This window comes from Orycteropus afer, unplaced genomic scaffold, assembly GCF_000298275.1.
Source record: "Orycteropus afer afer isolate SDZICR_OR568_19922 unplaced genomic scaffold, OryAfe1.0 scaffold00002, whole genome shotgun sequence".
NCBI lineage: Eukaryota > Metazoa > Chordata > Mammalia > Tubulidentata > Orycteropodidae > Orycteropus > Orycteropus afer.
The window spans coordinates 3,254,444-3,275,828 of record NW_006921589.1 but is presented as its reverse complement, the minus strand read 5'-3'; the positions used below and the strand labels follow the sequence as shown (position 1 = coordinate 3,275,828).

The 21,385-nt window shown below is 40.5% G+C and overlaps 1 protein-coding gene across 1 annotated transcript in view; it reads right to left on the bottom strand.

Moving 5' to 3' along the window:
- DOCK10 (dedicator of cytokinesis 10) overlaps positions 1 to 21,385 on the bottom strand; it is a 242,485-nt gene that overhangs the window by 52,168 nt on the left and 168,932 nt on the right. Inside the window, exons 19-28 of the mRNA XM_007955659.2 lie at positions 20,836 to 20,928; positions 18,782 to 18,905; positions 18,469 to 18,590; positions 17,329 to 17,415; positions 16,818 to 16,910; positions 16,046 to 16,164; positions 13,274 to 13,343; positions 9,232 to 9,345; positions 4,627 to 4,698; positions 2,520 to 2,666 (exon numbers count right to left, since the gene is read on the bottom strand). Of these exons, the coding sequence (XP_007953850.1) occupies positions 2,520 to 2,666; positions 4,627 to 4,698; positions 9,232 to 9,345; positions 13,274 to 13,343; positions 16,046 to 16,164; positions 16,818 to 16,910; positions 17,329 to 17,415; positions 18,469 to 18,590; positions 18,782 to 18,905; positions 20,836 to 20,928 (1,041 nt within the window). The remainder of the gene's footprint in view (positions 1 to 2,519; positions 2,667 to 4,626; positions 4,699 to 9,231; positions 9,346 to 13,273; positions 13,344 to 16,045; positions 16,165 to 16,817; positions 16,911 to 17,328; positions 17,416 to 18,468; positions 18,591 to 18,781; positions 18,906 to 20,835; positions 20,929 to 21,385) is intronic.

Genomic DNA, 21,385 nt, shown 5'->3' with positions numbered 1-21,385 from the left:
ATAAGCACCCCTTCTTTCTCCCATGATTGTTCTCTCCAAGGAGTGTATGTACTTGAGGTAAATGTTTAACTCATATGCCTGTATTTTGTGTGGCTGGAAACCACAGGTGTGGGTTCAATTCCAGATCTGAAGGGCAGCTAGGGGCCATAGTCTCAGTGGTTCCACCATGCTCACCAGAGGTCCTTATGTAGTTACAGATCCTCTCAAATTTGATCTACTTCAAGGAAAGAAGATTTGGAGAAATGTACAAGGTTTTGGCATAATTGCTGTGAAAATATTACTTTCTTGTAACATGATAAAAGGAAGGGTACATTGTAAACTAAGGTCCCTGAGTGATTTGTGTTCAACTGTTAGCATAGAGGTTGGTGGTTTGAACCCATGCAGCAACTCTGTGGGAGAGAGGCCTGGTGATCTGCTTCTATGTGGATTACAGCCACGAAAACTCTATGGAGCCTCGTCTGTAACAAATGCGTTGGCCATGAGTCCAAATCGGCTTGACGGCAATTCTAAATAAGGACACTGTTACAGACCCACACACCTGTGTCCTAAATTCTGTTCTCTTGGTTCTTGGAAAACAACTGTGGCACAAGTATGGTATTACAATCCTATTTCAGTTGTTAAATACCAATGATGACTAATTCGTAGTATTTGATTGTTAATGCAGAATTAAATAACTGAAAAACCCAACGTCTTCTGAAACCTCACTTGGGCAAATAACTGAGGACATTCCTGGGGATATTAGAGATTTATAATGCCAGAACGGGGAGTGGGAAGTCTGAGTGGCTGACAGCTCACAGGTCATAAATTCACGAGAATCACACCAAAGATGACAGGCAGTGTTACATTTTCAAAAGTCACTTTCTTTCCCTTCCAGTTTAAATGACTCAGCTTATAAACTTCTCAGAATTTTTTTAAAGACTTTTGTGAGTTAAGTATCTACCAATAAAACAATAAATTAAAAACTGAACAAGAATGTGTGTAGGATGTAATTTCTGTGGGAGCATATACTACACTAATGCTTCTATTTATGAACTTTTCACACAAATGGTGTTTCCCACTCGCAGGCCAGGTGCCCTACACAGCTGAGGGAGCGTACTGCTTTCTCCCCTATGCTCAGTTTGCTCTCTCTCCCCATACATCGTACAAAGTCACTGGTACCACAATGTCCTTTCCCATCTTGGACATTTCCCTTTTGACCCAATTTAGACATTAATTTATGTGTCACACTACCATCTTGTGCACAATGACATCCATTGAAAATATTCATTTATTAAATGCATTAAAGCCAAATAGGGCCGATATGGGATCTTTTGATCTTTTCCCTTTTTCAGAAACTTGCTTATACTTCATAGTTTTGAAATTTAGAGAACAGTACAGTCAGTGTTTCTTTAAAAACATTTTGTTTACAAACTGGACAATAAAGTGTTTTACCCAAACTTCCTGTTTGGTCAAGCATTATCAATCAACTACCATAATATAAATAAGCATCGTTTCCATGTAGGTCTTGAAATATGGTAGAAGATGACAGTTTGTTTTTTTTTTCCCCTTTTCTACTCTCTATTCCCTCAACCCTAACCATCCCTTCCCTTTCCTGGAAGCAAGAGAGAAGAAAAATTAGAAGTAAAATATTAAAACTTAAATTCAAGTTGAGAAGAAATATAGCATATACTTTGAAATAGTTCTAATAGATTGAAAAAGAAATTTGGCTGGACTGAAGCTTATCAAAGGTGACTTAGACTAATTTTCCATCTCTCTCCACACCCACCCACTATGTTCTAGTGTCTCCCACAAATAAACACATTCAAGGTTACAGTACCAAGGGTTGGACTCAAGATGGAAGAAAAGAGAAATGTTATCTTTTTAGTTGAATGCATTATCTGTGAAATTATACCATCACTCTGTATGGTAGCTTTTTTTTTTCTTTTTGGATCGTGTATTTTTTCTTCAAAATAAATGCCTACAATCCAAAGAAATATAACTGATTTCCATATATATCCAGTTTAGTAAGTACTTGTCAATACTTTAATTGATAATTTTCCTTTCATGGGATCAGTGTACTATTTTTCACTGTATAAAAGGGAACTGGATGTCAAATAGCAAAAATGCTAAATTCCCAAAGGTTTTTCCCAAAGGGGTGGTTTGGCATCAGTGGTTAGTGCCACAGCCAATATGATGCCATCTCAAGGAGAAAAAAAACTAGAAGAATAATATTGCTACAATGCAGCTTCTCCTTGAAGCTCAATATGACGTATAATTTCTTTAAAAATATTTATAATACCATGAGTTGACACCATTGAGATAGCCACTGCTGTTTAACCTTGGTTTTTCTTCTATGACACTCCCAACTGGGAGAAAAAATTAAAAAGTACGTCAAGGATAAAAGACAGATGAAAGTAGTCATCTACTAGTCTTGGTTTTGACTCTTGATCAGAAACAGCGATGTGAATTGATTAAGATTCTGAGTATCTTGCATCCACTATATTTGGGGCTTGAGTAGAATTGTTCTTGCATATCCATACCTTAAGAAATCTGGCAACGCTGTGGTTTGCCCTTCTTGTTTCTTCAACTGCATCTTTACATTTCCATATCACGTGGTCAGACAGGATCATTACGAGAGTGTCCAGTTCATGCTGGAATGATTCAGGGAATCTTTGAGCCCGGGAGAGCTAAGGGAAGAAAATAGTAATTATTTATAATGGATCATTTGGAATATCAGGCTTGGAAAAAAATCTTAGAAGACTTATTTCACTTTATATATCATCAAATAAAAACAATCCTTCAGAAATCTTGAAAGCAGTAATAAAGCAGAAGTCTTTTTAATTCTTAGGTCAAAATCTCCATCATTGTCATTTAATATTCTATTCTATTGTGGCCAATATATTTTTCATATTCTCATTAAAGAGTCAATTATAACATATATTAATTGCAAACTATTCGAACAATACAGACATGTACAGAGTAGAATATGAGTATTTTCTATGGTCTCAGATAGAATTCTCCTCCCCAGTCTCAGGAAGTAACTATATTAAGCTTTGATGAATATTATTCTGGATTTTTTTACATGTATACTAATTCTCTGTTTCATTTAAACATCAATTATTTTGATGTTTTTTGTTCAGAATCCCTAGTAAACAACTACACGCAATCACTGGATGAATAACTGAATGAGTGCAGGTATTGGTATGAAATGTCCTCTAGAAAGTGGTGACTTCCAGTTGGTCCTAATTCTGTGGTCCCAGCACATGCCAGTTATCTGGTGCCAGTGGGACATCACATTCAAGGTCCTTTTGACCCAAGGTTCAGAACAGCTTGGCTGTGAGATTTCATGACCATTGTGGGCTCTATTCCCTGAGAAAGCTCTAAAAGTAGAAACCAGTCCCCTTCAAGTCAACTGTGAGTCGTGGTGACCTCACATGTATCAGAGTGGAACTGTGATCCTCAAGGTTTTTTAATGGCTGATTTTTTGGAAGTAGATTATTGAACCTTTCTTTCAAGGTGCCTCTGGGTGTACTCAGCACTTAACCATTGCATCACCAGGGCTCCTCATTGCACCACCAACCCATTGGCAGATATTCCAGACCCTCATCAATGACTATTTTCAGCTTGCACCTACGGCCTTGTTGAGGGCAAGGGGCTGGATATATGGAAGGAGTAACAAATATGAAGATGTCTGTACCTTCAGATATGAAGACTAAGGGTAAGCAGAATGGTGAATGGCTGAAAGCAGAGCAGATTACAAGTGCCTAATAGAGCACTGGGACCAACTGCAGTGATGGGGATGTCATTTAGTCAATTTGCTTCCTTCGCCTAAGCCTTCTTTCAGGAAGAGTGGCCCAAGGAAGCCACGGTGGAGGCACAGATTCCCAAAATTGTGCAACACATAGTGCAATGGGTAGTAGTCATGGGTATAGTATGCATAACTTAGACGGTCCTTCAAGACACAGATTATGGGAGGCTTGTCATTAGCCACGAAGCCTGGAGGATCCCCTCCAGTGTTCATACCCAGGCCACACTCCCCAGGCTGCGGCTATCAATGATGGAGCACAAGGAGTATTGTTGTTGTTGTTATGTGCCGTCGAGTCAAACCTGACTCATAGCGACCCCTCCTTGGGTTTCCAAGGCAGTATCACTACGGAAGTAGGATTGCCCAACCTTCCTTCCGAGGAGTGGCTGGTGGGTTTGAACCGCCAGCCGTCTGGCTAGCAGGCAAGTGTCTTAGCCACTATGCTACCAGAGCTCCTACAAGGAGTATTAAAGCCAGGCAATTTCTGCCCAACACAGGACTCCTCTAATGAGTATCTTTTGCTCTCCAGCTGTCCATCAGCCCAACTAAAACTTTCCTCAGTGAGAGGTTCTTCCTAGCCAGTTCTCTTTCCTTCCCCACTCCTTTCAAGGTGCTGGACCTTCCTGTTCCTTTGACCCTTCCCAGCCATTTCCCCCAATAAATCTTCTGCACTTCTAACTTGGTGCTGGCATCTATTTCTTAAGGACTTGTACTAACACACTGTCCTTACTTAAAAAGCAATTAATGTAACTGCTAAGGTTTACAAAGCAAATGAAAATGGAACTAGTAAGAGCACAATCATTAGCACAATGGTTGGGAAATATTGTTACCTATGACCTTACCTGAATTTTATTTGTGTCCATCAAGTGCTGTGCCATTGATTTTAGGATAATTGCAAAGAAGAACCAGGAATGCTAAGAGGAAAAATAAATAATCAACAATTTTTTATGCTATGATAGAATTATGGCAATTCTATTATTTACAATTTGTAATCACAAGTCCATCTTAAAATGTGTTCCATGAAACTAATGAATCAGAACAATAATATATTCTCCAGTATGATAGGATGAGCTTTATTAAAGTTCAGTAGAAAAGATGAATGTCAGTCATTTCCTCAACTGTCTTACAAAATGTTTAAACTAAACCAGCTACTAGTTGACTCCACCTGTCTGACTAACATTATGGATTGAATTGTGTTCCCCAGTATATGATCTATGAATCTTTACCTCTACACCTATGGTTACAGTCCTTTAGGGAATGGGTTGTCTTCATTATTTGATTGAGGTAGGAGCAGTGTAGGGTGTATGAAGACTAAGAGATTAAACAAGCAAAGCCAGGAAGCAGGGATGGGGGAAGAGAGACGCCAAGACACATGCAGCCTGCCCAGGAGCAGAAGCTCAGACGAGACAAGGACCTTCCTCCAGAGCCAACAGAGAGGCAAAGGCTTCTCCCAAGGGAAGCACCCTGAACTCAGACGTCCAAACTCCTAAACAGTGAGACAATAAATGCGTTTGTCAAAGCCATCTACTTGGGGTACTTTTGTTACAGCAGTATGAGGAAACTAAGACAGGTCTCTGGAGGCAGTTGTCTCATGAAATACTTATTCATTGGGAGTTGTATTTGTTTAATTGAGTTAAAAAAAAACTAAACAATCATTTTTATATTGAAATATGTCATAGCAGACCCACGCCTAACATTTGCAGTGCCTGGGTGAGAGTTTAAATGGAAAGCCACATGTCTTGAGTTTTCAAAAGTTAGAAGGCAAACCAACAAAGTGTTAAATCAAATGTATTCTATCCTCTACCCTGACAAATGTAACTTCATGACAACCTGGAATTCTGTACCAGAATATGGAGACATGGGAAAGTGATCCCTGGCCACACCGTCTCTTCTCAGCGCAGTTCTGTCCTATAACTCAGCGGCGTGGAGCACGTGTAGGCACTCAGTCTACACATCCAAATTCCCTCCACAAACCAGCCCTCCTCTGCCAAGAGTTCCTCTCTTGGGTCTAAAGTTACACTCAAGTATCAACATCTGCCCTCTGGAGCATGGTGCCAGGAAGAGGTTCAAGCAAGCCCTGGAGTCAGCCTTGAGGTCCTTTCCGCAGAGGCTCCTAAGGAAACATATAGGGTGTGTGGTCTAGAAGGGAAGGCAGGAGTGCCTGGTGCAGATTATCCTGGTTAGTCTTACATGTTCCTCCCCTGTTAAAAAACCTTTAATGGCTCCCAATTTCACTCTGAGAGGAAAACAAGCCCTTATGGTGGTCTACAAGACTTTATATCACCTGCCTTACTCCTGGTGCTTACTCTTACCCCCTCACCTCTCTGTTCACTTATCTCTAGCCACAATGGCCTCCTGGCTGTCTTCCCAACACCCCAGGATGCCGCTGCATCACAACTTCTAGAGGTCTTTCCATCTACACGTACTTGTGTGTGTGTGTGTGTATACATTAAAAAAAATACTAAATGCGTGCTGTCCAGTCGGATCCGACTCATAGCAACCCCTCTTTAGGTTTCTGAGGCAGTAACTCTATGGAAGTAGATTGCCCAGTTGTCCTTCTAAGGAGTGGCTGGTGGGTTTGAACCACCAACCTTCTGATTAGCAGTCAAGTGCCTTAGGCACTATGCCATCAGAGCTCCCTGTATATATGTGCATATATGTGTGTGTGTGTGTGCGTGTGTGTGTATTACTTTTTATTGTGATTTGGGTGAAAGTTTACAGAGTAAATTAGTTTTTCATTCAACAGTTCACAAATATTTTCTTCTGTGACAATGATTTCAATTCCCACAATGTAACAATACTTCTTCCACTTCCTCCTTGTGTTTCCCATTTCCATCCATCCTACTTTCTGATCCCTTCTGGCCTTGTGAGCTTTGTCCTTGGGCAAATGCTGCCCTTTCAGTCTCACAGGGTTCACTGCTGTAAGCAGTGTGTACCATCCTGGTGTTATTGTTCACCTTATTAAGTCTTCCCATTATTTGGCTGAAAGTTGACCCACAGGAGTGAGTTCAGTTCCAGGCTTGCAGGGTGTCTAAGGGCCATAGTCTGGGAGGTGCTTCAGTCTGAGTCAAACCAGCAAGCCTGGGCATTTTTTTTATGACTTTGAGTTTTGTTCCACATTTTTCTCCTATTCTACCAAAGACCTTCTATTGTGATCCAAACTGGATTTGTTGGCAGTGGTAGCCAGGCATCACCTAGCTCTTTTGGTCTCAAGCTAGTGAAGGTTGTGGTTCATGTGGTTTGTTACTCTTTAGGCTAACTTTTTCCACGTGGTTTTTATTTTATTCACTCATCTTTGCTCCATATCAAGAGAGATCAATAATTGCCTATTAGATGCCCACTCACAAGCTTTTAAGAACCCAGTCACTACTCAACAAAATAGGACACAGAACAATGTCTTTGTGAACTATGTTGTACCAATTGACCTTGATGTCTCTCCAGATTATGGTCCTGGGCCCCCAAGCCCAGCTATTCATGCCCTCAAGGTGTTTGGTTATGGCTAATAAGCTGTCCTAACTTTGCTTCCTGTATACTCTACCATATATAGTTGTATTTGCAGCACACATACAAGGGTAGAAACATCATCTGCCACACCTATGCATATTTGTGTATGTAGCTCCATTTGCTTTCCACACTTGTTCAGCTTGCATGTTTATCTATTCACCCACTCATAGATCATTGTTATTACTATTATTGCAGGATTGTATAGTAAGTATTTACCTTTGTAAATTGGGAGAATCTTGTAAATAATGAGTATCTTTTGCTCTCCAGCTGCCCATTGGCCCAACTAAAACTTTTCTCAGTGAGAGGTTCCTTCTGGCCAGTTCTCTTTCCTTTCCCACTCCTTTCAAGGTTCCGGACCTTCCTGCTCCTTTAACTCCTTTAAGTGACTTCCTTTGCATTGAACATTTTGTGCTGACCTCCCCTTACTGTGTATTGCCTTTTTCACCAAGTTTCTATTTACCTTTAATGATCTACCTAAACATCCACAGGACAGCTCCCTCATCTCCTTTACATTTTTGCTCAGGTAGTACCTTCTCCATGTGACCTATCATGTCCACCCTCTTTAAGAGTGGAAATCTCGCCCTTCACTTTAGAACTCCCAATTTGCCCTACCTACTCTGTTTCTTTACTCCTACTACTTCTTGGTTTCTAATACTTAGTATAATTTACTTTTTTTTTTTTAAATTATGTATGTAGTTTATTGTTTTAACCCCTAGAAGAATGCAAGCTCCCCAAGGGCAGAATCTTCATTTTGTTTGCAATACATCCCAAGTGCCTAGGACGGTGCCTGTCACGAAGGATACATCAGAGCCTATTTGTTGAATAAATTGAATAGACATTTCATAAGCCATTCATCGGAAGGAAGACTGGGCAATCTACTTCCGTAGTGATACTGCCTCGGCAACCCAAGGAGGGGTCGCTATGAGTCGGGGCCGGTTTGATGGCACATAACAACAACAACAAGTCTAATTTAAATAAATGGGAGCTCTGTTAGCGTAGTGCCTAAGGTACTTGACTGCTAACCAGAAGGCTGGCAGTTCAAACCCACCAGCCATTCCTCAGAAGGAAGGTTGGGCAATCTACTTCTGTAGTGATACCACCTTAGACACCCAAGGAGGGGTCGCTATGAGTTGGGTGTGACTCGATGGGCCATAACAACAATTTAAACAAATACATATGCTTGGCTTAGGATAATTTGATTTTAGTGAATTCATGTGGATGCCGATTGCTCTCAGCTTCCCTTTCTAGCTACTTGCTAATTGCCTGTCTTTTAAGTTATGAGAGAATTAAATTTAGCTTGGGACTCAATAATGATGTAAAGTTATCTTTTACAAGGTTTTCAGCATTTCTTCTTTGTGTTCATTAATGTTTCGACTTTGTGGGGCCAAAGAATGGATGTTGCTCTGCTTTCTCTGTCATCAGTACATTCATTAAACAGCATCATTAATTACTCTTGGTATTTTCTCCCTTACTGTGTCTAAAAAAACCAACCAACTTTATTTATGGTACACTTAGGTTTTTTTTTAAAATAGTTTTAGTCCATTCTCAATGGTCCTTCATCCCACCTTTATGTCATAGGATTTAACTTGGGTCTGGTTTTACTTTTTTACATAATCTGTTCTTTTTAAATAGACTCCCTTTACTTAACATTTATATATGCTCTAGTTTCATTACAAAGCTTATGCCAGAAACTATAAGAGAAAGGATCTATGAAAATCAATTAATAACATCACCTTCCAGGGGTGACAGTGATCCATCCCAAGTCTAACATGTAAATGACTGCTTTTAAATTATTTTGACACAACAGCCACAATAATGAACTCAAACACACAACAGTCATGAAGATGGTGCAGGACGGGGCAAAGCTTCATTCTGTCATCAGTTTGGTCACCATGAGTCAGAGCTAACTCAATGTCAAGTAACAACAAAAACAAATGTTTTACCTTCAGGACATGCTTTACTGTTGTTGTGTCATTTGATTTCAAAAGGCCGATCACATTTTTAGCCAATTCCTCATGTATAGTTCTCTCCTTGTATGTCCTGGTCTTGAACACGAACTGAAGGAAATCCAAAAAAAATTAATAAAGTTAAGTACTTTTTAAAAAGCTCAATAAAATGGTACACTAATAATTCATGTCTCTAAATTATCTTCTCATGCCAGACTGTGTCATGAAATAAATGAAGGCCCAATGATAAGAGTAGGACACACCTGTTCCTATTTAGAATTTGGCTCAGGTAGGGACCTTGCTCACCTAAGCTCTCCTTGAAACTCTTTCCATAGACATCAAGAGACAGATTCAGAGAGCAATTCAGCAAGTTCAAGGAAACATGGAGAGCTTTGACCCACCTACTTATAGGATACATTTCCCCTTCTTCCTTCCACAGGTAACAGGTGGCATGGTAGCAATTCTTCATCCTGAAAGGGGTAGAGCACCCACTCAAATAGCCAAGTGGGGAAAGTGTGTGCCTCCCAGAGGCTGGCAGGGAGCTCCCCAACAAGCCCAGGCTACCATCTCATACTTCAACACATCTATCAAGGGTTGCAGGACCATTCACCTTTAGTAGGATAACAGGTACTGCTCACTTTTTTTGTCTCAAAAGACTGGTTTGGCATACACCACTGAGTACAAAAAATGGTTTTTGTTTTCAGTATTTCTCCTTATCTTCAAGGACATCAAGATCAATTTCTGTATGTATGTGTATTTCAAATATAACATGGTTATCCCGAATTATAGTAGTTTACTTTAGAGCTAGTTCATTTCTTCATTGTGTTCACAATTCAGACCTCATAGTAATCAAGAGTAGAAACAGACATGAAACTGGCTCAGAACAGCGGGATATTCCATTTGGATCTAGAACAAGTTCTTTGACCTTTACAGTGCATTGACATCTAGGTCATCCTAGTGTGGCTCAACTTCTCCAAACTCACCCCAGAGAAGGACAACATGAATAGATGCATGAAGCTAGGTAAAATCAAAGAGCAATATGATTTTCCTCCAATTATGACTCATGAGTATAAACTTATCATCAGCTATCTAATCCTATGCACAGCTATTTCGCTCCAAGAGTATTTTAACTAGTTCTGAAGTATTTATATTCTTTAATTTTTACTAGCACATGTCAGTGCCATAAATAACTAAACAATAGCATACTTAGATTGACTTTTCATACATCCTTGAAAGAGATATGGTGTCTGTGTGTATTTTGGATACCACAGATGGGGTGAGTTAGCAGCATTTAGCATCACTGAACTTGAAACGGTGTTTAGTTTACTTCTGAATGCACTGTATACACATCTTACAAGGACAACAAAGCATGTATTGGTTCTAGTTAATCTATTTTCATTATATTCTTAAGTGGGTGGTTGGTTGGGGCCTTCAGATCTATCTCTATGTTGAAAATAAAATTTCCACCTTGGCTAAAAACATCAGACTCCTTGGTCAAGGTCAAGGCTGTCCAACATATCCTGGAACAGAAGCCCAACCCCAAGACCCATTGGGTCCATCCCATCATATGTCACAGATGGGAACATTGAGGTCCAGAGAGGCTGATGGTTCAAATTAACTAGGCTTGGCCTTGAATCCCATCTCCCACTTTCTAGTTTAGTGCTCTTGTCAGAATAAAATGCTAGTTGATTGTATCTATTAGCCTGCAATTATTTCAGATATATTAAAATGTGTTTTAAAACATTCTTAGAAATTGTTATTAACTTGAAATTGCACACATACAAAGTTCTTGATTTGAACCATTTCAGAGCCAACCAAATAAAAAATCTCCTATATTAAATGAAAAAAAAAAAAAGATGGTCTTGTCAGGAAATTTTCAATTCCCTGGTTACAGATAAAGGCTATATCAGGATGCATTCCCAAAATGCCTCTTCAAGAATAATCACAAATAAAGAGTCTAAGAGCTGATATGAGGTGCTGTAAGAATCTAACTCTCATTGAGAGTCACAATGCCAGGCAATTCTTAATATAATTTTCACTGATTCCACTGGAATGAAGTAAATAATGCATTTGTTGAAATGGAAGTGCCAGTGTGCAAATGGATTGAGGAAGATTTTCCTTCTCAGTCACCTTTGGAGACTGAAATGGAAAAGTAGGGTGAAATTCCGCCAGATGATTCTGTGGAATGGTAAACTCATCAATGTTCTAAAAAAGGTACGCTCTGACCCTATCTTAAACAGACAGCAAACTAAAAAGGTCTTTGTAGGTGGAACTGGCTTTCTGCAATTGATATGTTGATCATAGGGGGCAAAATTGTACCACAACTAAATTACTGGGAAGTAACTGATTAATTTTGGCATGCTGAGTTATTTTAAAGAATGGTACACATTTATATTAAGCATCTGGGAAGATATTCACAATTTCTGACAAGTACAAAAATATTTAGAAATAAAGCTAGTGAAAAAATATATTTTTTCAGATGCTATCTCAGGGGAGTTCATTCCAGAATGAAATTAGCATTGGGAGGTTATTACAAGTTTCTAGGACAAAAGATAAAATTCTTCTCTAGTCACCTTTCTAGGCATCTCGAATATGTAAGACCATAACTTAATTAAAAAAGAAAAATCTGTCTTAAAAAGCTTTGGTCTATGCACAGAAAATAAAAATTTAGGTTTTCTAAAGTATTAAAAGGGAGTTCTGGTGGCATAGCGCGCAAGGCACTTGACTGCTAACCAGAAGGCAGACAGTTCAAACCCACCAGCCACTCTTCGGAAGGAAGACTGGGCAATCTACTTCCGTAGAGATACCATCTTGGAAACCCAGGGAGGAGTTGCTATGAGTCGGAGTCGACTCAATGGTATTGAGTTTGGTTTGTTTGGTTAAGTATTAAAAATGGTCTCTGGCTGATGCAAATGGTTAACTTGCTCAGCTACTAACCAAAAGGCTGGAGGTTTCAGTTCACCCAGAAGTGATTCAGAAGAAAGACATGGCTATCAACTCCAGAAAAATAAGTCACTGGAAACCATATGGAGCTCAGTTTTACTCTGACACACATGGGGTTGCCATGAATCCGAATTGATTTGATGGCTACTGGATGTTGGTTTATGTGTGAGAAAGTAATTGAAGGCATTCCATTTATCTCAGGTTGGCTCTTTTCTTTTCATTCAAGAAGATGACCTTTTGGTAGAAACGGTGAATGGGCAAACATCATCACAAGGTCACTGGCACTAAGTCAGAGGCCAACTGGCAATGAGAATAGAAACATGTCCGAGTGAAAACTTGACAAAGGACACTGGAAGAAGCAGTGCACACCAATGGGATGGATGAGCAAGTGGTTCATGCCAGAAGATAAAGGACTTAACATACCAGAAGCAGGTACAAATATACAGTAACTGGGAAAATGAAAGAATGCCTGAGAAAACAATAAAGAGAGCTAAGAAAATGTTATAGAAGAAACACAGAGCAGTCAACAAACCAACAGGAACAACTCCTCCTTAAATTCACCCAGGAATTTCATTTGCTTGTAAGGCTGACTTCAAAAGGAAAACACTTTGGTTTTCTCCTCTCTTCTAGTTTCTCATCTCTCCCCCCATTCAGATATTTATACATTATTTACACATGGAACCAATACCTCTTGCCAACTAATGCAAAGAGATGGAAGTCTAAGTAGTTAAGGAGAATGTTAAGGCCTTGGGTGGAACAAGTAGTTTGAACTCAAATACTAACCTAAAAGTTGGCAGTGTGAACCCACCCAGTGGCAGCATGGAAGGAAGTCCTGACAATCTACTTGTGTAAAGATTACAGCCCAAAAGACCTTAAAGAGCAGAGCAGTTTTACTCTGACACAGGGGTTGCCGTGAGTCGAGGCAACCTAAAGGCTGTCATTTTCTTTTGCTTTTTTTTTAAGGGGAATGTTTATTATTATTGTGGTGGACACTGTCCAGCTAACGGAGAAAACTTGTCACTTATTGAAGACAAGAGATGAGACAAGCCACACAGCACATGGGGATATCACCAAGGTCCAAGTGGTTCTTTCATACCTTTATGTAGGACTGGACTGAGTGGTCTAGCTGTTCTTCATGGCACTTGGCCACAATGTCCGTCAGGACCCTGGAAAAGCAAAACCCTTTAATGGTCTTTTCAGAGAAGGCAGAAAAATACCATTTGTCATTAGAGTATTTGGTAAACAGAGTACTTAATGATCATTGAATGAATGAACTAATCAATCAATCAATTTCAAACCTCCCCACCTCTACACAGGGCATACAATATCTATAATGCCTATTAGCCATTTCAACCTTGAAACTTATAAGCACCAAGATATGAATGATGTCCTATGGTTGCAATAGGAGATCTAGTGCCTAAAGCATTTGGCTGCTAACCAAAATGTTGGTGGTTCAAACCCATCAGACACTCTATGGGAGAAAGATGAGGCAATCTGCTTCCATAAAGATTTACAACCTTGGAAATCCTACGCAGCACTTTTCCTCAGTCCTTTAGGGTCACTATGAGTTGGGATCAACTCAATGGCAGTGGGTTATGGCTGCAGCAAGACATCTGAAATCATCTGCTTGTGTTCAATATGCTAACTATGGTCTATGGGTTTGCCAACATTGTATTTGGAGAAGGGGTCAGTTTTAGTACCTAGTTGAAAACTTAAAGACTCTTAACCTCTAATTAATTATCATACTCCATTTTAAAGGGGCTTGCTTTCTAACCTATGGGCATTATATATGCTTTGTATGTTATGTATGTTATGTGCCGTCGAGTCAGCCCTGACTCATAGCGACCCCTCCTTGGGTTTCCGAGGCAGTATCACTACGGAAGTAGGATTGCCCAACCTTCCTTCTGGGGAGTGGCTGGTGGGTTTGAACCGCCAGCCTTCTGGTTAGCAATCAAGTGCCTTAGCCACTATGCTACCAGAGCTCTGGTTGTATGCTTTAGGGAAGAGAAATAAAGTTAAGATGCAATCTCTCTCCCCTCCCCATCTTTTTTTTTTTTTCTACTGGGTTAGGGTTTCTAGTAGCAGTAGGGGTACAGCTTGATTCTATTTTTCCCCCCCACATTGGCCCTACCACTTTTTTCATGGCTGGAGTATTTAGGAATATCTCAAAATTTCAACAGATCTAACAGCTGAAATATATGGGGTTCTTCCCAATGCAGAACACAGAAATATATATTTATGCTGAAAAGAGCATTGGTTGAAGGCACAGTTGGAGACTTTTAGTCTGGTTACAGAACTGGCTGATGGTGGATCTTTTAGGAATTCTTTAATTTTCCAACACTTCAGAGGAAAAACAGCCTAAAAGCCTGATTCCAAAAGAGGGACTAATATATCTGTCAGTTAGGAAGTACTGGAATTTGGGAAGCAATTCAATGGCAAGAGCAATCGATCCATTTTTCCCCCAGAATGCAATGACTAATTATATATATATATATATATATTTTAAATGTGGAATATGTGACTCAGTAATTAATTCAGGACACTATCTCTATAAAGAGGAAACTATGTTTTCCAAAGTCATCAACCAGACTAATAACTTTGGAAGAACGTAGTATATATAAACAAATTTAAAGTGAAAGTAGTTAAATAAAAGTTGAATATCAGGGAAAAAAACACATCAGGGGGGATGTACAATAGTACAGCCCCTTGGGGAAATATGTTAGTTTCTTAAATAAACTAAACATACAACTACCATTCAACCCAGGAATTGCTGTCCTAAGCATTTATTCCAGAGAAAGGAAAACTTAGGATCATACATAAATCTGGACACAAATATGTCTAGCAATTCTATTGTTGTTTGTTGTTGTTGTTATGTGCCCTTGAGTCGGACCCGACTCATAGCGACCTCTCCTTGGGTTTCCGAAGCAGTATCATTACGGAAGTACATTGCCCTATCTTCCTTCTGAGGAGTGGCTGGTGGGTTTGAACCGCCAGCCTTCTGGTTAGCAGTCAAGTGCCTTAGGCACTATGCTACCAGAGCTCCCAGCAATTTTATTAGTACGTGCTAAAAGCTACAGGTCCTTCAATGAATGGGTTAAACAAAGTGTGGTACAGTCATACCATGTAATACAACTCAGCCATTAAAAGGAAGGAACCATTGATACCCATAATACCCTGGGTAAATCTCCATGCTGAGTGAAGAAAACAGTCCCAAAAGATCACGTTACTGTATTGTTCCATTTATATAGCATGTTTGAAATGACAAAATGATAGACATAGAGAACAGATTAGTGGTTGTCAGGGGTTAGAGAGGGAGTTCGTTAGGGAGGAATGAGGGCAGGAGGAAGTGCTGAGGTTATGAAAGGGCAACAGGAGGGATCCTGATGGTGATGAGAGTGTTCTGTATCTTGGATGTATCAATATCCTGGCTGTGATACTGTACCACTGTTTGACAAGTTGTTGGCATAAGAGTGAGATAGGGAAAGAGCACGTGTGGGATCTCTGTATTATTTCTTACAACGGCATGGGAATCTATAATTATCTCAAATAAAAATATAATTGAAAAATCCAAAGAAAAAGTGAACAAAACAGAGGTCTAGAACCTTAATGATCATGTGGCCAATTTACTTCCATAGTGATAGTGCCTCAGAAACCCAAGGAGGGGTCGCTATGAGTCAGGTCCGACTCGATGGCACATAACAACAGCAGATGATTTAGAAGGTAAAGACTCAAGAGGGAAGAAGTATTTAAATTTGAGAAATGCATTCAAACGAAACCTAAGAGTACATCATGGGACTGCTATTCTGTTACAATCAAGGTCCTGTGTAACCAGAGATTATAAAGTGCTGTCTTAATGGGTTATGGGTACCTGGTCACAGCTGTACTGATTTCATCTTCCTCATTCTGTACCAGGACCTTAAAGAGCTGGTTTAAAATTATAGGCAGAAAACTCATGATGGCATGAATCTTTTCCACATTCAATAAATTCTGTAATAAATTGGCAAGTGGAAAAAAAGAACACTGGTTAGATTTAAAGCTGTTCTGCTGGTGTTTTTCAGAACTTGAATATGAATACTGCAAAAAACAGACGAATGAATGAACAAAACGACCAGTTGCCGTCAAGTTAACTCTGATCATGGTAACCCCACGTGTGTCAGAGTAGTACTGTGCTTCTCAGGGTTTTCAATGGCTGATTCTTCAGAAATAAATTACCAGGCTTTTCCTCCAAGGCACTTCCAGGTGGACTTTAACTACCAACCCATTTTTAGCAGCTGTGTCTGTTAACCGCTTCCCCCACCCACCCAGGGACTCCATGCATCTGTAGCCGGCCTTTCTCTGGCTTTATTTAGCACGGCATACAGGCATGCCAGGTACGTGGCAAGGGCTCTCTATTTGATTGGCTACTTTAAAATAAATGGACTTAATAATATTTTGGTTAAAACTGATCTTCGCATGTTTCTGTCATCAACAGCAACTATTTAGAAATGGTGAAATAGAATGGTTTCCTTTCTAAATCAATCATGCATCTTAAAATCTTCAACAGTAATTACTTTGAGGTTAGCTAGTTGTGGAAAATGTAAAGGTCTCTTTTGCACATTCCTACCTTGGAGACCACGGAAGCTACTTAAATGTCCTATTACCTTACAAGAGCGGACGAAATTCGAGGTAGGTGACTGAGACAAATCTTTCTCTCTCTTTTGGCACTGTTTAAAAAATGCGTTCACATGTGGATCCTGAAACAGCCAAAGAAAATAGTATTTGTTTCTGATGACACATGAACATTGTTACAAAGGACCATCGTAACAGGATGCAAGCCTTCTGCAGAAGGGATTCATCGATGTGGAGATGCCTTATCACAGAGGTAGAGGGACAAAGTGCTCCTCTTTGCTTGATGCTCAGGCATTTTGAAGGACCACCCTGAACTCTCAAGCTCCCTTTCTCTCCTATTTCATTTTTGTGGGTTTTATTTTCCTTCCCGGCCACATGGCAATGGCTTTTAATCACCTGTTTTTTGGATACCCCATTTAAATGGTCAGTTTCATCATGTAACTGTAGGAGTAGGAGACACCTTATGATTCTTTGTGCTAGAAAAGATGCTGATAGTTACCTGTTGAACTTCTGGGGGTGGGGTGGGGAAGAAAACATACTCACCTGAGTGTTCACTGTTGATACAACAAATGTTGATACTTTGAAAAGTGGTTTGCCGCCATCAACCCATTTAATGTCACTCATACTGTGCTGAAAAAAAAAAAAAAAGAGTTTGTTACTGTCACAATGACAACGAGAAATAAGAAATACATAGCTTATTTAGCACCATATGTAAGCGATCAACATGGTGGCATTGAGGAAGAGGAAGACATAGAGAGGTGCGTGGGAGATACAGACAACAAAGATGAACCCTTTTGCACATACAGTACTGAGTTGTCAGTGACGGCAAACATTGATCTAGGGTGGATAGATGGGAGGACAGGCTGAACGACCAGGTATGTCTAGGCAGGGGGAAGTATGCCCATGACTATGTATTGGGTTGGCAGACAATGTTTCTACAAGTGTATTTGCACGGGGAGACCACTTGGGGGCCAGGAGTGCATGAAAGGGAAGGACACAGGGAAGAGGAAACTATGGGGAGGAAGTGGGAAGAGAGCTGTTGCATTGTGGGAAATTTCAGTCAGTGTCATGGGGCAGAGCGTGTATGGACTGCTGTATAGAGAATGAAATAACTCTATAACTTTCACCCAAATCACAATAAAAATAAAAAAATATATACACATAGCTTATTTGTTTTTTTGTTAATCTGTCCAGATCCATTAATTTTACAGTACCATGGAAAAGAAAACATGCAAGTACACTTGGCTGTATTGATAAAGGAGACAAGGCAACACTAGAGTACTGTTTTGAATAGCTCATTTCCAGGGGTTATAAACTAAAGATTAGGAATATTGTAGGTACACTTGATTCGTAACTACACTGGGCACATAAAGTATGCTTGCTGTGCTAATTTACATAGCAGAAAGAAAATAACCACATGTCATTTGTATAGTGAGGTGCTGTGAATTGGGTTTTACTAATAGCGACCCAACGCAACAGAGAACTATCCTACAGTGTTTTCCAGGTTGTAGTCTTTATCATGGGAGCAGATCACGAGGTCTTTTCTCCCACAGAGCCACTGTGGGTTTGAACTGCCAACCCTGCAGTTAGCACTTGAGTGCTTAGTCTTTGCTTCTCTAGGGCTCCTTTCATGTCAGTTGCCTGACGTACTTTCTTTCTCTTAGATTATACACTATCCGATACCTTTCCACTTGCAGAATCTTGAAAGCTTAAATAATTAGGAGGCAGACTCGTCGCTACTGGGATATTATACTCTTGAGAAGCGATCTGATCATGCCTCTTCAGGGGAAGCCAAGCATATCCAACTACAAAGGAACAGGAAAAGAGAGAACTTCTCATCACCAGCCTCCACAGTAAGGAACAAAGATACAATTATTTATCGTTTATGAATACTAACCTTCACAAAACTGTTCAATACACCCAAGCATTTCAAATACTCTCCCACTCCCATCCACCAGGCAACACACAAAGCCACTCAGGTGCTTCCCGCCAGTACCTGAGGTCTCCAGAGCTTCCTTCTTTTTGGCATTAGCTTTTGCGTTTATGTCACAGGTGACATGATAGAAAGAAAACAAAATGTGATGTTTCTCATGGAGTTGTGTTGGTAGCTCAATTTTCACCTGCAATGAAAGAGATAATGACTGAATTCAGATGGAAATCCCTAGCCCAGGGCCAGGGCAGGACGCAGCATAGGCACCTTTGCCTTTTAAAAAGGATTTCACGGTGATCAAACGATTGGTGTTTTCTGACAATGTGTACAAAGTGAGTGAGTCCAGGGTTCACTGTCCTCAAATCTAAGGAACATTCAAATGTTCCACAGTGTTGTCTCATTAAACCAAAAACAAAAACCAAACTCACTGCCGTGGAGTCAGATTTGACTCATAGCGACACCCCTCCTTGGGTTTCTGAGGAGGTATCACTACGAAAGTAGATTGCTCAACCTGCCTTCCGAGGAGTGGCTGGTGGGTTTGAACCGCCATTTTCTGGTTAGCAGTCAAATGCCTTAGGCACTACGCCACCAGAGCTCCTGTTGTTTCATTTGTGTTCTTTTAATGCGATTTAAAATGATTAAAGTGTAGAAAGGTGTGGTTGACAAAATAATACTCCCTCCCCACACCATGCCCCCTCAAAAGATGTTCACATCCTAATCTCCAGCACTGTGATTTTGGTATCTTCCATGGTGTAAGGGACTCTGCAGACGTGATTTAGTAAGGATCCTAAGATGGACAGAATATTCCGGCTCCTTCAGGTGGGCAGAGTGGAATCACAGAGTCCTTAAAAGGGAGAAGTGGGAAAGGCGGAGCCAGAGGAGACACAGAGAGGAAGGAAGCCAAGGTCGGAGGGACACGATTGCTGGGAGGGGACCAAAGAACGCAGGAGGCCTCTCTCACTGACGTCGAGTCGATTCTGACTCATAGAGACCTCTCCTTTCTGAGGTGGTATCTCTACAGAAGCAGATTCGTTCCAAGGAGTGGCTGGTGGGTTTGAACTGCCATGCTTCTGATTAGCAGTCAAATGCCTTAGGCACTATGCCACCAGAGTTCCTGCAGGTGGCCTCTAGAAGTTGGAAATGGCAAGAAAATGGATTCTCCCTTAGAGCCTCCAGAAATCATTCAGATCTGCTGACCTCTTGCTTACAGCCCATTGTACTTTGATCTCCAGAACTGTAAGATACTAAATATGTGTTGTTTTAAATCACTAAGTTGTGGTCCTTTTCTATGGCACCAACAGAAAGTGTGACATTTTCATTCTAGCCATCATGTCAACAAGGCTCATATTGTCCTACTTAAATAACCAGTACTTAACATTGGTTCAGACTTTGCTTTATGGTTAAAGATTAAATTGAAGCTCTGTAATTTGCTGGTCGGAAGCGGTTGATAACACAAGCCAACGTATGCAGGAAGTACCGTTGTAACGATGATTTTTTAATATGTATTATTGCATAAGGGTGACACTTCAGGCTGTGCAGTCACATGGCCTGAGCTTGAGTCCTGACTTCCATTTACTAGTAACCACCCTTGGCAAAGCTGCTTGACCTCTGAGCCTCAGCTTCTTCATCCTTAAATAGGAAGTAACAGTGGCTACTTCCCAGAACTGCCTTAGGGATTATGTGAGAGAACTCATGTATGAAGTGTAGCGTGGAACATGGTTTAACAATCAATATGAGAGTCTTAGGAGTGAGCCAGGGCAAGTCTTGCTCCCATATCCATTTAGATGAGGCGGTCCCAGCACCGTCAACTCCCATGAGTTGTAACCAGTGGTGATGGAACACATGTAAATTCTTTGCTCTTCCTATTAGGATGTGAAATGTCACTTAGAAAGAATAATATAATAGAAACACTCCATTTTCAAAGGTCAGTCCTGTACACAAAGTTGCAACATACTCCTGGATCAACTATCCATTAATATAGTTACTAAATCTTGGCTAAGTAAATGCCTGCCAGAGTGGGTCCTCGGTCTGAGGTATGGTTGTCACTCATTGTCCGACCCACTCGCCCACCTTTGTAGGAGCTGCTAGGTAGGGACAGTGGGAGCCTGGCCCCGCCTTACCTCATCTGAGAAATCCGGATTCTGGGAATGGTGCACAACTGCTGTGTAGGTGGCCGAGGTGAAGAGGGGCCCTCCAGGCTTGCCATAAATGCACTGGGTAAAAAAGTTACAAGTTTAAACATTTCAAGTGTCTGATTTTATTTATTTATTTTATTGTGATTTGGGTGAAGGTTTACAGAGCAAATTCACTTTCCATACAGCAGCTCACATACACTTTGTCTCGTGACACTGACCACAGTTTACCACAATGCAACAGCTCCCCTCCCACTTCCTCCCCATAGTTACCTCTCCCCAGTGTCCATCCCTCCATGCTTATGTGTCTGATTTTAATTGAGCATGAAAAAGACCTCAGATCTTCAGTTACCAACGACAGGGCAAAGGAAAATTTTGTGATAACTTGCCAGGCTTAACTAACATTACTATTGACCTTGAGCTTCTTGGGCCTACTATACTTGTATTTGAAGGAACCCTGGTGGGGCAGTGATTAAGCACTTGGCTGTGAACCAAAAGGTCAGTGGTTTTAAACCCACCAGCTGCTCCGCAGGAGAGA